This window comes from Trypanosoma rangeli (assembly GCF_003719475.1).
Source record: "Trypanosoma rangeli strain AM80 chromosome Unknown Tra_15.4_contig_00134, whole genome shotgun sequence".
NCBI lineage: Eukaryota > Euglenozoa > Kinetoplastea > Trypanosomatida > Trypanosomatidae > Trypanosoma > Trypanosoma rangeli.
The window spans coordinates 1-11,224 of record NW_021705878.1 but is presented as its reverse complement, the minus strand read 5'-3'; the positions used below and the strand labels follow the sequence as shown (position 1 = coordinate 11,224).

At 52.2% G+C, this 11,224-nt stretch overlaps 5 protein-coding genes across 5 annotated transcripts in view, besides 8 other annotated features; 4 read left to right on the top strand and 1 right to left on the bottom strand.

The window, feature by feature from the left end:
- The window catches only part of TraAM80_04541 (peptide methionine sulfoxide reductase), a gene marked incomplete at both ends in the record, with an annotated part of 996 nt that extends 484 nt beyond the window's left edge, over nucleotides 1-512 (top strand). Inside the window, one exon of the mRNA XM_029381465.1 lies at nucleotides 1-512. This exon is cut by the window's left edge and continues 484 nt beyond it. Coding sequence (XP_029238687.1) covers nucleotides 1-512 — 512 coding nt within the window.
- A 60-nt stretch (nucleotides 513-572) lies between these two features.
- Nucleotides 573-591: a microsatellite.
- Nucleotides 592-613: a microsatellite.
- Nucleotides 614-1,310: 697 nt separating this feature from the next.
- Nucleotides 1,311-1,360: a microsatellite.
- A 66-nt stretch (nucleotides 1,361-1,426) lies between these two features.
- Nucleotides 1,427-1,447: a microsatellite.
- Nucleotides 1,448-1,681: 234 nt separating this feature from the next.
- Nucleotides 1,682-1,703: a microsatellite.
- Nucleotides 1,704-1,896: 193 nt separating this feature from the next.
- Nucleotides 1,897-2,280, top strand: TraAM80_04540 (uncharacterized protein; the record flags this gene model as incomplete). The annotated part of the gene is made up of 1 exon (XM_029381464.1): nucleotides 1,897-2,280. One exon carries the CDS (start codon nucleotides 1,897-1,899, stop codon nucleotides 2,278-2,280), a length of 384 nt encoding a protein of 127 aa, XP_029238686.1.
- Nucleotides 2,281-2,495: 215 nt separating this feature from the next.
- On the top strand, nucleotides 2,496-6,599 carry TraAM80_04539 (uncharacterized protein; the record flags this gene model as incomplete). Its single annotated transcript, XM_029381463.1, has 1 exon — nucleotides 2,496-6,599. The coding sequence occupies one exon, from the start codon at nucleotides 2,496-2,498 to the stop codon at nucleotides 6,597-6,599; it is 4,104 nt and encodes a 1,367-aa protein (XP_029238685.1).
- Nucleotides 6,600-6,781: 182 nt separating this feature from the next.
- On the top strand, nucleotides 6,782-9,247 carry TraAM80_04538 (uncharacterized protein; the record flags this gene model as incomplete). The annotated part of the gene is made up of 1 exon (XM_029381462.1): nucleotides 6,782-9,247. One exon carries the CDS (start codon nucleotides 6,782-6,784, stop codon nucleotides 9,245-9,247), a length of 2,466 nt encoding a protein of 821 aa, XP_029238684.1.
- Nucleotides 9,248-9,308: 61 nt separating this feature from the next.
- Nucleotides 9,309-9,340: a microsatellite.
- Nucleotides 9,341-10,029: 689 nt separating this feature from the next.
- Nucleotides 10,030-10,347, bottom strand: TraAM80_04537 (uncharacterized protein; the record flags this gene model as incomplete). Its single annotated transcript, XM_029381461.1, has 1 exon — nucleotides 10,030-10,347. One exon carries the CDS (start codon nucleotides 10,345-10,347, stop codon nucleotides 10,030-10,032), a length of 318 nt encoding a protein of 105 aa, XP_029238683.1.
- A 331-nt stretch (nucleotides 10,348-10,678) lies between these two features.
- Nucleotides 10,679-10,714: a microsatellite.
- A 357-nt stretch (nucleotides 10,715-11,071) lies between these two features.
- Nucleotides 11,072-11,100: a microsatellite.
- Between the last annotated feature and the right edge of the window lie 124 nt (nucleotides 11,101-11,224).

The window sequence follows — 11,224 nt, the reverse complement described above, 5'->3', positions numbered from 1 at the left end:
CGACCTTCGCCGCTGGCTGCTTTTGGGGGACCGAAAGGTTCTTCGTCAAGCGCTTTGGGGACGCCTTGATTTCGCACCAAGTGGGGTACATGGGAGGCACTGAGGCTGACGAGATTACGTACCCGATGGTCAAGAAGGGCGACACCGGGCATGCAGAGGTGCTGCACCTCATTTACAATCCGGACAAAGTCACCTACCAGCAGCTGCTTGACTTTTTTTTCCGCATTCACAACCCAACGACGATGAATCAGCAGGCGGGCGACATCGGCACACAGTACCGCAGCGCCATTTTTTACCACAATGAGCAGCAGTTGCAGGAGGCCAATGAGTACATTTCGAGGCTCAATGGTGCGGACCCGGCGCTTCGTGCCGCCTTTGTGAAGGCCTTTGGAGATGTACAGGTTGTCACCTCGTTGGAGAAGGCGGCACGTTTTTATTCGGCGGAAGAATACCATCAAGAGTACCTGGAGAAGAATGCCAATGGCTACTGTGCGCACCGCTTCTATTGGTGATTTTCTTTGCATGAATTTTTAGCAAAACTTTTCCTCCCTCCTTGCTGTTTCGCTTTACTGTTTTTTTTTTTTTTTTATTCATTGCCTTTGTTCTTGGCTCTCAGCGACGACAGCTGAATATGTCGCTCTACAGCGTTTATCCTGCGTGGCTACAGGCGGGGTTTTTGCTTTTCTTTTGAATTTTGGCGGTGGTGTGGATGTGTTTGGTGACGGTAGCCGTCGTGCGGCCCATCGCGGTGAGTTGAAAAGATACAAGAGGAAGTGGAAAGAGACAACAACTGAAAATCACTAAAAACGCATGGGAGGAGTGCGCAGACATGTTGGGAGTGTGCAGCTGATGGTGTGTCTCTTTTTAACGCCCCTGCTTCTCTATTAATGACTTGGCCTTAGTTTCCAACTGAAGCCGCGTCGAAACCTGGCGTGAGTGCCGCCATTTTATTTATTGTTCGTCCCACCGTCAAACCCCACCGAAACCCTCCGCACGGAAGGGAGTCCGGTGTTTACGGGGAACGCTTCAGACGGACACTTCGTAAGTTCACAACGAGAGCGCGGCTGTTAAAGCTTGTTCCACCTTCTCATTAGGTTACTTATTTATGTGCCTTGAGGGAAACCCACTCAACTTGGGCTGTCGGTTACGCTGAACGAAAATGTGAGCTCTTGATGTTGTACTTGCTCCCCATGAGAAAAGTGAACCAGACTTCATTCAGACGCGTACCGGCTGTTGTCGCGTGTGTGAGCGTGTGTAATTGTTGTTTTTCTTGTCTTCTCTCTCCGGGGATGTAATTCCTTTTGCACGTGTGTTTTCGTTGTTGTTGTTGTTTTTTTTTCTGTTGTTGCTGATTGATGTTTGCTCCCTGTTGCGGGCTTCTACGAGTCCGCGTGTGAGTTGCTGCGTTAGGGCGCAGCGCGGCGAAGTGTGCGTGTGTGTGTGTGTGCCTAACGACGTGCTTCCCTTAACCCTGGCTCATCCTGCGAGATGCCCCTTCAGTGGGTGGACTGCCGCTACCGACGCTCTGTCCCACAGCCACGCCATTAATCTCATGAAGGGCAAAAACGGAAAAAAAAATAGGAAGTCCTTTTGGAGGGCACTGAGGAGGGGGAGGGGGGCTGAGTAGCACTCTTCTGAGTTCGGTAACAACTCAGAAGGGATGTGGGTTCAAGGGAGACAGTAGATATATATATATATATCTAATTCCGCTTGCCCAACTATTAAACCATTTTATGTTTGTTTTTATACCAAGAGCGAGTCTCACAGCAAAAATGATGATTCTTGCTTTGGAAAGGGGATGCAGAACGTTTGTATGTGAGTGGTAATTATTTTATGCCGCGCTGCTTTTTAATTGCTTCTCTAATTTGTTCTTGTGGGAATTTGACAGGTAGGGATATGCTGCAGCAGGCTGTTTCGTACGTTATTTCAGCCTTGGCGAAAGTGGGAGACATTGATGCGAGTAATGTCGAAACGTCACTTGTGAGGCGGACCTTGCGCATTCGGGACATGGTACTTAGACAAGACACCGTTAATGCTTTTCTTCCTTTTCCCATACAATCTGGACGCGTCAACGATCTCCGTGTGGAGCTTCCGTGGCCAACCTCTAACGAACCATTGCTAATATTTTCTGAGGGGATAACTATCACATTGAAGGGTGACGTCCCTAAATTTAACACGAATGAAATGAATAAGGAGGAGATACGAAGTGGTATCACAGAGGAGAGTATTTTTGGAGCCATGGAGGCGCCTTCTGTTGTAGCCAATTTGTTTGAAGGTTGAGGGTGTGATGCGCTGGAGAATCCAGGGGAAGACGTTGAGGAGCATGAGCCGCTGGCGGCAGCGTCAGACGACGATGATTACATGTCCTGTTGCAGCGGCAGTAACGCTTCATTTGCGTCTTGCGAGTCTCAAGGGGAGGGGGCTTCTCTTCCAGAGAATGGATTTGGTTTTTTTCTTTTTTTGTTAATGCTGCCAGTCGTTCTGTGTCGTGGGTGATGACTCGGCCCATTCACGTGCGTCTGCAGAACTTCTCTGCCATGCTGTTTTGTGATTCTCAGTCAGAGGTGGGCTTTGAGCTCACGGCGAGGGAGCTCGTGGTGGAAATTGAGCCCGTCTCAAGGGCAGGTGCGGAGCTTCTGAAGGTAGCCATTGTCACCTTCGCTGGGGTCGCTGTGCATGCACATGCCACCAATGCACAAAAACAAAAAATTGTGGGAGTGAATCATTTCAGTATTCGCATCACCTCTGTTTATAGTTCTATGGGTGTGCTCCGTCGCAGGAATACCGCTATCATCGTTGACGGTGTCACCTCCGTGTTCCTGGACGAAGGCGCACTGCGGGCTCTCACAAGGTGCGCCTTTAGTCATCGGCTCATGATGGAGGTTCCCGACTACTGCCGTCCGTTTCGTAAACTTCTTCAACTGCCTTCGCGTTGGCCTTACGCCAAAAGTTGTGTCTTGGCCTTCATACGGGAGAGACGGAGACGGTACAACTTTAATGCCTCACACCTTCACTTTTATGCGGAGGCCCGCGCCTCGTATCTGGCGCTCTTGGAGTACTGCCATCGCACCCGGGACATCGCGGAAGAGAGGGAAAGTTTGGCGGAAGTGGAGGCGGATATTCGTTACCGTGACGTTGTACAGTTCTTGAGACGCAGGGTGCGAGAGAGGTACTCCTCCACCGCACACAGCAGCGACGCAGGGACGGAGGTGCCGCCGCCAGCACAACACGCAGACGCCGGTGGGCCTGTTATGCTTTCTTCCCTCCACGTGGAGGCGAAAATCACGTGTGTGCATGCTCCTGCTAAAACAACGGTGTGGTTGCGCGAGGTGGCGCTTGTGAGCCGCCACGGTGAGTTCAATTTTTCAGTTGGGCGTGCCACGGTGGATGTGGAAGGAACATCTCAACAATTACAGGCATCGGATGCCGGGCAATCGTTTTTGTCTTTTCAGCGAATCGAAAGCAACGGCACGGTCTTTTTTAGGACTAAACTTGAAGAGTTGAGTTTTACAGCCACGTCTGCGTGGGCTCTGCAGGTTGTGCAGCCCTTTATGGTCGCTGCACCGGACTTTCTGCTGACCATACCACACTCTTGTGACGATTCATCAGCGGCGCCAGCGTCTCCTACGTGGCGTGAGTGCACAACGAGTGTTATTTTTCCTCTGGTGCATATTTGTCTGGACGACTTACAGTTCCACCTGGAGAGGTTGTCTCTGACGTTTGTTGAGCGAAAATCCGGTGCTTCACGTGTGGGTTTTTTGCTGAAGGAATTACATGTGCGTTTTGGGGAAGAAACAGTTGTGCTGTCGCCCATGAAGCTTGAAATGACGCAAGAAGATGACATTGTGGTCTCTGCAGTGAGGTTGAATGTTTCGAATGGGCTGTGGGAATATTTATACCGCCTTCGACGTGGGTGGAGCGAGGCCCTTTTGCAGCTACATAAAATATCGGCCTCTGCAGCAAGGGTGGAAGCTACACAGGGCCGCACACCGACGAGGAGGTCCCTTGCGGGTGTGTGTGGTGTGACCCCATTAAAGAAGGGGTGCCATTTCGTGCCAAACTCACAACGCGTGTGTCTTTTGGGTGCCGAATTCACTTTTGAGCCACTGAGGCTCACCCTGCAGCTAGGACGTGCGGATATCTGGTACGCGGTGGAAAAGGATGGTTTCTCCTCATTGTGCGCCGGTGTGTCTTCATTTGTCTTTACAACCGATTATGTTGATGGAGGTGTGTTGACGGCGTTACTTCCTCACGGTATTCAAGTTTCGACACGAAGTCAAGCAAATGGTGCAGTGAGCGTCGCCGTATCTGTGGGAGAGCTAGAAGTATCATGGAGGGCGTCTACTATGCAACCGTTGCTTCATGTTGTCGGTGCGCAGGCCAATGTCGGTGGAGATGCCATGTGCGGCTCGGCCCAAGAATTTCAACTTTTGGGAGCCGCGACATTTGCCCCAATAAATGTCGTTTACCGCCGCGAGTTACGTTCCATTCCAGCCACCACGCGACCTTATTTGGCGTCGTCTCTGCAGGTCTTTATGTGTCTTGCGGGGGTCTGCATGGACCGACTCGCCTTTCTGGAATTGGACTTGTTAGGAACTTTGCTGGATGGTTACGCCACATTTGTTGTGGACAAAGTTGTTTCTATCAAGGCATATCGACTATTTTTCAGTGGGTTCAGCAATATCGCCTTTTCCGTGTCAGCCTCGTCCTGCCCGGTAACGTTGACCGGAACAGAGGCGGTAATGTGCCGAATTAGCATGCCCCCGGTGACTACAACGAGTATGGGCACCTCCCTGCGGAGTTTTGGAGAACTTCTTCCGGAATTGCGTGAAACATCGCCATTGACGTTGGTCAACACCTGTGAAAAGCTCTTGGCGACGATAAATGTCCCCTGCCTCGAGGTGGAAGTCTTTCACTGCCGTTTCGCCTCCATTCGACTGCGTGGAAATGTTTGCTCCTTCACGGCCACGCTGCCAATCGCGGTCGAAGAGTTTTGGGATGACGATGTGCGCATGATGGAACGGCCCTCCGTTGAACTTGTTGTTCCCTCAATTAAATTAAACGCGGCTGACGTCATCCGGCTGGAGCTGGAGGGAGTCGCATACACCAAGCATTCCGTTTCCTCGCTTGGGGAAAGCGGCGGCGCATTCAGCGACTATGAGGCGGATAGTGACACACCATCTGCAATTTGCGAGGCAACGGCGCATGCAGAGGTAAAGGCTTGGAACATGCATCTCAACGGCCTTCCTGAGGCTGCCATCGTTAGGGACATGCTGGGGCTGTGGCAGGAGCTTGGGTTCATGGTGAACTCGCTTTCTAGGCGGAAGGTGGTTACGTGCGATTTGATGCGCGGTGAGCAGCACGACCTGAGCCGAACCGGGCCTTGGTTCTTTGACGCTCCAGGTAAGGTTGTTTTGGTGGAAACCTGCACTTTTGTTTCGCGTGCTTCAGGAACGCAGATGGTAGTTTGCAGCGGGACCCACGTGTACTTTCGGCATTGTCAATTTTCTCCTTGCTTTCTGCAGGCCATTGCGGCTCAGGACGAAAGTGCCTCATTTGTGTGTGACAGCTGCGTTGAGGTTGCGTTGGGCAGTGACACGACTAGCGTGACCGCCGTGCGTGCAGAGGCAGAGAAGGAAATGTTACAAAAAACTTTAGTCACACTGCATCGTAGTGTCGCATGCATGACGCTGCCTGGTAGGCGCACACTTGCCTTGAGTCTCTCGACGGTGGAACTGCGGTTAGTGAAGTGTCTCAGGAAAACGGTGTGCCAGATGCGCGTGCAACGAGGACGCCTTGGCATCTCTGAAGAGGGGACCACACATGGCCTGATTTCCCGTATGGATTTGGATGTGGACTGGTCTCACGGACATAAGGATGACTATGCAACGCTGAGCTCAGCTGTACGAATAGATGGCGTCAGTATACCCATTTCGCTTTTGTTTGCGGCGCGCAGCCTGCAAAGAGTGTGGAGTTGCAAACCGCCAGTCTCCGGGACTCCAATGCGATACTACTCAATACCCTTGAGCCCACGCAGATTTCCGTTTGCCAAATGGAAGGTGATTTTGACGACCTCCGTTATTCCTGTTGTATTGTGCCTGCCAGGTGGGGCTCCATTTATGCATTTTGTTTTAGCTGCAACTTCCCTGTTGTCCAGAGGGGAAGTGGCAGGGGAGGCCTTTGTGGAGGCGCGGTTAGGGATACAGCAAATCTCCCTGTGGGAGTTCTCATCCCAGGCGCAGGTTCCGCTGTTAAGAGATGTGCTCACCGTGATGGTCGTTGCCCGAACACACGACCTTTCTGCTGCGTCATGTGACGTGTCTGTCTCCCCGTGTGAACTTTATCTCTCCAGCGAGCAAATCAAAGGCGCGGCGTCGCTTTTGGCATTTATTCAGAGCAACGCTGACGATGCTGCGGAGACTGCGGCGCATGCAATGGAGCTGGTGAACCGACTCGGGGTGGAGGTGATTCTGCAGGGCGCTACGCAACAGCTTTGCCTTGGAGACTGTCTGACTTTTGAAAAGAAAACGTTGCCGTTTCCGGATTGTCTCAGACTGGTGGGCGGAAAACACGCGTGGATCGTTTTGAGAGAGGGGTAGTGTCACTTTCCGACGATAGGCGTGCCGGTCTCTTTCATGCTGAAAGCGTGGCCGTTCTTGCAGATGGCGAGCGCGTTCACATTCACACATGTGTTCATTCCGGCACCCTCACGCACCAGGTTACACTTCGGACCGTCTTCCACATCAGGAATTACTTGCCGTACACAATTGTACTCTGTTTAATGAGTAGAGGGGATGCGGTGCTTACGGTCCGTCCGGGAGAGCTCTCTTGTCTTCCGATTGCCCACCTGGACTCCACAGATCTTGCCATGCGTCTGGTGCCGATGGAGGGAGGGCGCGAGTCTCGCGAGGTGCTGCTCTGCGAGGACTCGCCGCGCAAACAGCTTGAAGTGGCAGCCTCACGTGGGGCGGACTCCATTGGTCGTCTCAAGGTGTTTTCCTTTGCAGATGTCTCGGCGTATGTTGATGTGACGTATCATTTAAGGGGTCCCGTGCTCACTATGCTTCTCGCCCCAGCCAGATCTGGCATTCATAATGGCACACGATTTTCCATTCGACTGGTTATTTACATAAATGGTGACGTCGTTGAGGAGGCATGTGTGTGTCCTGACGAGACATTTGTAACGCTCCGACACGACCCATTTGGTCCCCCTGTGGAGTATCTTTTTGAATGCGTCATCTACGGCGAAAGATATGTTGCGAATGAGCGTGTTGACCTTACCATTGTTGACTCATCAGAAGGGGAGTGCATTGTGATGAAGCACGAGGAATTTCCTCGGCGTTACTTTTTTGAACTCAGCATTGAGGCTCGACATGTTGAAGTATTTGGTGGAGTCGCTCAGGTGCATAGTCTGGTGCCACGGTATATATTTGGGCTGGAAAACAACTCACACATGGATGTTGAATTTACATCCGAGGCGGGGGATTCCATTGGCACGTTGGGTGGAACTCCGCTTTCATGCTCCTCTGGACGCAACTTCGCCTATCTCCCGCTTCATGCATCGCTTGTGCTGCATGTGGAAAAGGCAACCTCGTCGGCGTTTGAGGTTAATGAGAGCTTGGAGGAGCAAATGCTTCTTTGTAATGTCCCTGAACAAAACGAAACACGGTGTGGGTCTCACTGTTTTTTCCTTCGCGTTAAAGAGGAGGCAGCTGCGAGGACCATGGAGTTGCTTCCAGCGGTGTTTATTCTCAACATGGATGCTGCTCGAGGTCTTTCGGTGCGGCATACCATCTGTGCTAAGGACACCAGCAGTAGGGGCGAAGAGCAATGGGTGCATCGAGTGGCTTTGCCGGCCGCTGGTGTGCTTCCCTACACCTTTGTTTCATGTTGTGGGTACTTGGACACGTTTGCGTTTTGTTGGGAGGAAAACGGCGGGGCACCTGCGTACTCCGCCCCGGTGGAAATGCCATTTGCTTCAAAAACAGATTGGACTGGTATTGTGCAGTGCGGGCAAACGTATCACATGGTGCAAGTGCGTAAGGAGGGTTCCTGTGACCCCACCACGGTGATAGTAGGTGGGCCGTGCAACAGGCCGTCCTTGACATTGGTAAATTTGACACCCAAGAGCTTCCACGAGGTTGACGCCATGACCGTGTCATCATCTATGCGGCCTGTGACGAATGACGCGGTGTTGCACCTTTCTGAGCAGGAAAAGGAATTCGTGGTGCGTTTGACCCGCAACACCGCTACCGATATTGGTGACGAAGTTACGGCCTTTGTCCGTCCTCATTGGGACGCTGCCACGGTCATTTTGTCTCTTTTTCCGCTGAACGCAACCGTTTTATTGCCCGGTGGCGCATGCTCCGCCGTTAAACCTCAGCTGAAAGGGGAGGTCGAAGACGTTGCAACTGAAATACCAACAACGATTCGGGTGGATGTGAAGGTCTCTCAAGTATCTTTCATGGTTCGGGATGAGAAGGAAAGTTCCGTTCTTTTCACCGTGGAAAGTAGCGAGTTCTGGATGGTGTACCACTCCCTCACGCTGACAGCACAGGGTACAATATCAAATGCGTCCGTTCAAAGCATTTATGAATGCAAGAAATGCCAGGTCCTTAAACCGTTTTGCTTTGATATGACAGTGCGGGATGTGGAGGTGTTGCGCCACACAATATCCGTGTGTGCTGCCCAGCTGAATGTGACGCGGCTAGAGGTGGAATTGTCCGATATTCTTCTGTACCAGTTTGATCAGTTGGCTGCCCATTGCCAAGATTATTCATTGAAGAGGAGTGGGAGGAGGGAAGGGTGTACAGTTGCCAACGCATGTCCAGTGATTGCCGGCCCACACCGCCTTCCGTGTTCGCAGCACAGACGAATTGAACTGGGTTCGGTGGTTATATGTGAGATATGCGTCATTCTCACGTATGACAGGAGTCAGCAACCCCCTACGGATGTGCTCTTCCGCGGTTCCCCGATTGGGAAGTTCATTCCATCGCTGCGCCGTGCCACACTGAGGCTGCCTACTGTACGTTTTCGGGATATCTCTAGAGAAACTTTGATGGACGTATGCGGCATGGTGCAGGAGGTAATGTTTTTTGAGTTTTTGAAGCAACTTCCAAGCTTTGTTTCGAGTGCTGTCTTGTTCCCGACGCTGTCTCCAGTTGGCAGCATTTTGGCGCGCGTGGGGTCATTTATATTTGGCTCTAGCGGCGCCGCCTCTGAACTACCAGGCGCCACGCTGATTTGACGGAACGGAAGGAGAAGCGCCGAGGCAACCCCGAAAGCCGCCGATGAGTACTACTCTCCTGACACACACACACACACACACACACACACACACGCAGTTACCATTCATTTGCGGAGTGGGGTAGCCGCAATTTCCGTACAGAGGCCACTTGTTTGAGAAGAGCTGAGCGAAATGTCTTGGACCCTTAAGGGAGGCGTCGGTGCCTTTAATATCGCATTTGCCGTTCCTCTACACACGTCCTACTTTTCGATGCAGAAAGAGGGGGAAATCTTATTTTCCAATCCTGGGTCTGCTGTGCCTCCTAAAAGATGTCTCACGCGGCACCTCCGTGCATGTGCAATGAGCTCGCTTGGGGTGCGTAAAGTCGCCCCCATTAAATGAAAAATGGTGGCAGAGATTACCTGCTAGCGGCGACAAATGTGCCTTAGGCAGCCGTTTTTTATATGTTTTTTTTTTGAACAGTTGGTATCTGATGTTTGTGTGTGGGCAGGTTGCAACGTTTTTGTTTGCGTTATAGCGACTCGTGGGCTTTTTGTCAGTGCTTCTTTTTTTTTTTTTTGTATGCTTGGCAATGCGGCCACTGCACGGGTGCGGCACGACGGGGCGATAGGACTTGTTGAGCGCACTGGCATGTGCACTTATTTGGCAAACAAAAGATAATGAAAATGTTTGTATCTTTGATGAACCCATTTTTTAAAAATGTGCTTAACTGCCCCTGGAGCTGAGGAGGCTGAGGGAGGGAGAGGGGAGGCGGGGTGTTGGGCGTGCCGCGGTGCTTTGAGTTACAGCAGTTGTGCGTGTGGCAGCTGCAGCGTTTTGTACAGTTGAGGACGCATGCTGCTCTTTTTTTTTTTTTTTGAGCTGCCGGTGGCCTTTCGGGGCGGCTGCAAGAGACCAAAATAAGCGAGGCGCCGGATGGGTAAAAAGCGGTGATGAGGGCGGGTACTCAGCGGGTCCGTTTCCGTCGCCGCCGTCGGTTGCGTCGCGTGGACGCTTCTGGCGCTGAGCATTTGGCCCAGCGCGAACTGGTCGAAGCCGCGGGGCTGCTGCGTCAGGCAAGTCGGCGGCGGCATCCTGCTCATTTTCCAATTCACCCTCATGCACGTCCTGAAGGGCAAAAAACCGGACTTTCACCTGGCGATGGGCTCCGAGCGTGCGCCGGAGATGTTCCACTGCTTGCGTGACGCCCTCGCGAGGGACTGCGCGGAGGAACGAGTCGCAACGGGACGGTTTCAGTCGTGCATGCGTGTCAACCTGTTGAACGATGGCCTAGTAGGAATTATTCTGGGCAGTCGGAGCAGACAGTGATGCCCTGTTGGGCGCTGCAGCGCGACGGCGTCCGGTTGCATTGCAATGCGTATGCCTGCCGCCTTGCGATGGGTCACCCGCCTCCCTGAATGAGGCTGGAAATTTGTCCTGGCCGCACTTTTTTTTTCCTTTTCTTGTCCTTGTCCTTGCCCTTGTCCTCTCTGCGCCCTGAAGAAAGCGAGGTAAAAATCAAAGCGACATGAAATTACATCATCAGTGAAGTACACTTCCGCGGACGACTTCATCAACAAGTGCGTGGAGAGGCACGATGCATATCAGCCCGAGTTTGTGCAGGCGGTCCGTGAAGTGATGGCCTCACTCTGGCCCTTCCTGGAGAGGCAACCAGAGGGAGAAGGAAAAGGAGGAGGGGAATAAACAGCTTGAGTTTACTGGTGAAGTATTTTAGGGAGTATGATATATTCCCGAGTGTGTTTGTGTGTGGGTAGGAGGCGCACTTAGGGACTCGCTCTGCCGTGCGCCAAGTGATTATTATGGCCAGCGCTACCACAGCAGCACTTTTTTTTGTTGTGGTTGTGTTGTGGTTGCGAGTAAAATTGCGTGGGGAATGATGGCGCCTTGTGGGTGTACGCCGGCAGTATTCCATTGGTGATATCCCCTCGCTGTTCCCAGTTTGTTGCTGCAGAGAGTTTGGGCGAGAGGGTAAGTTTT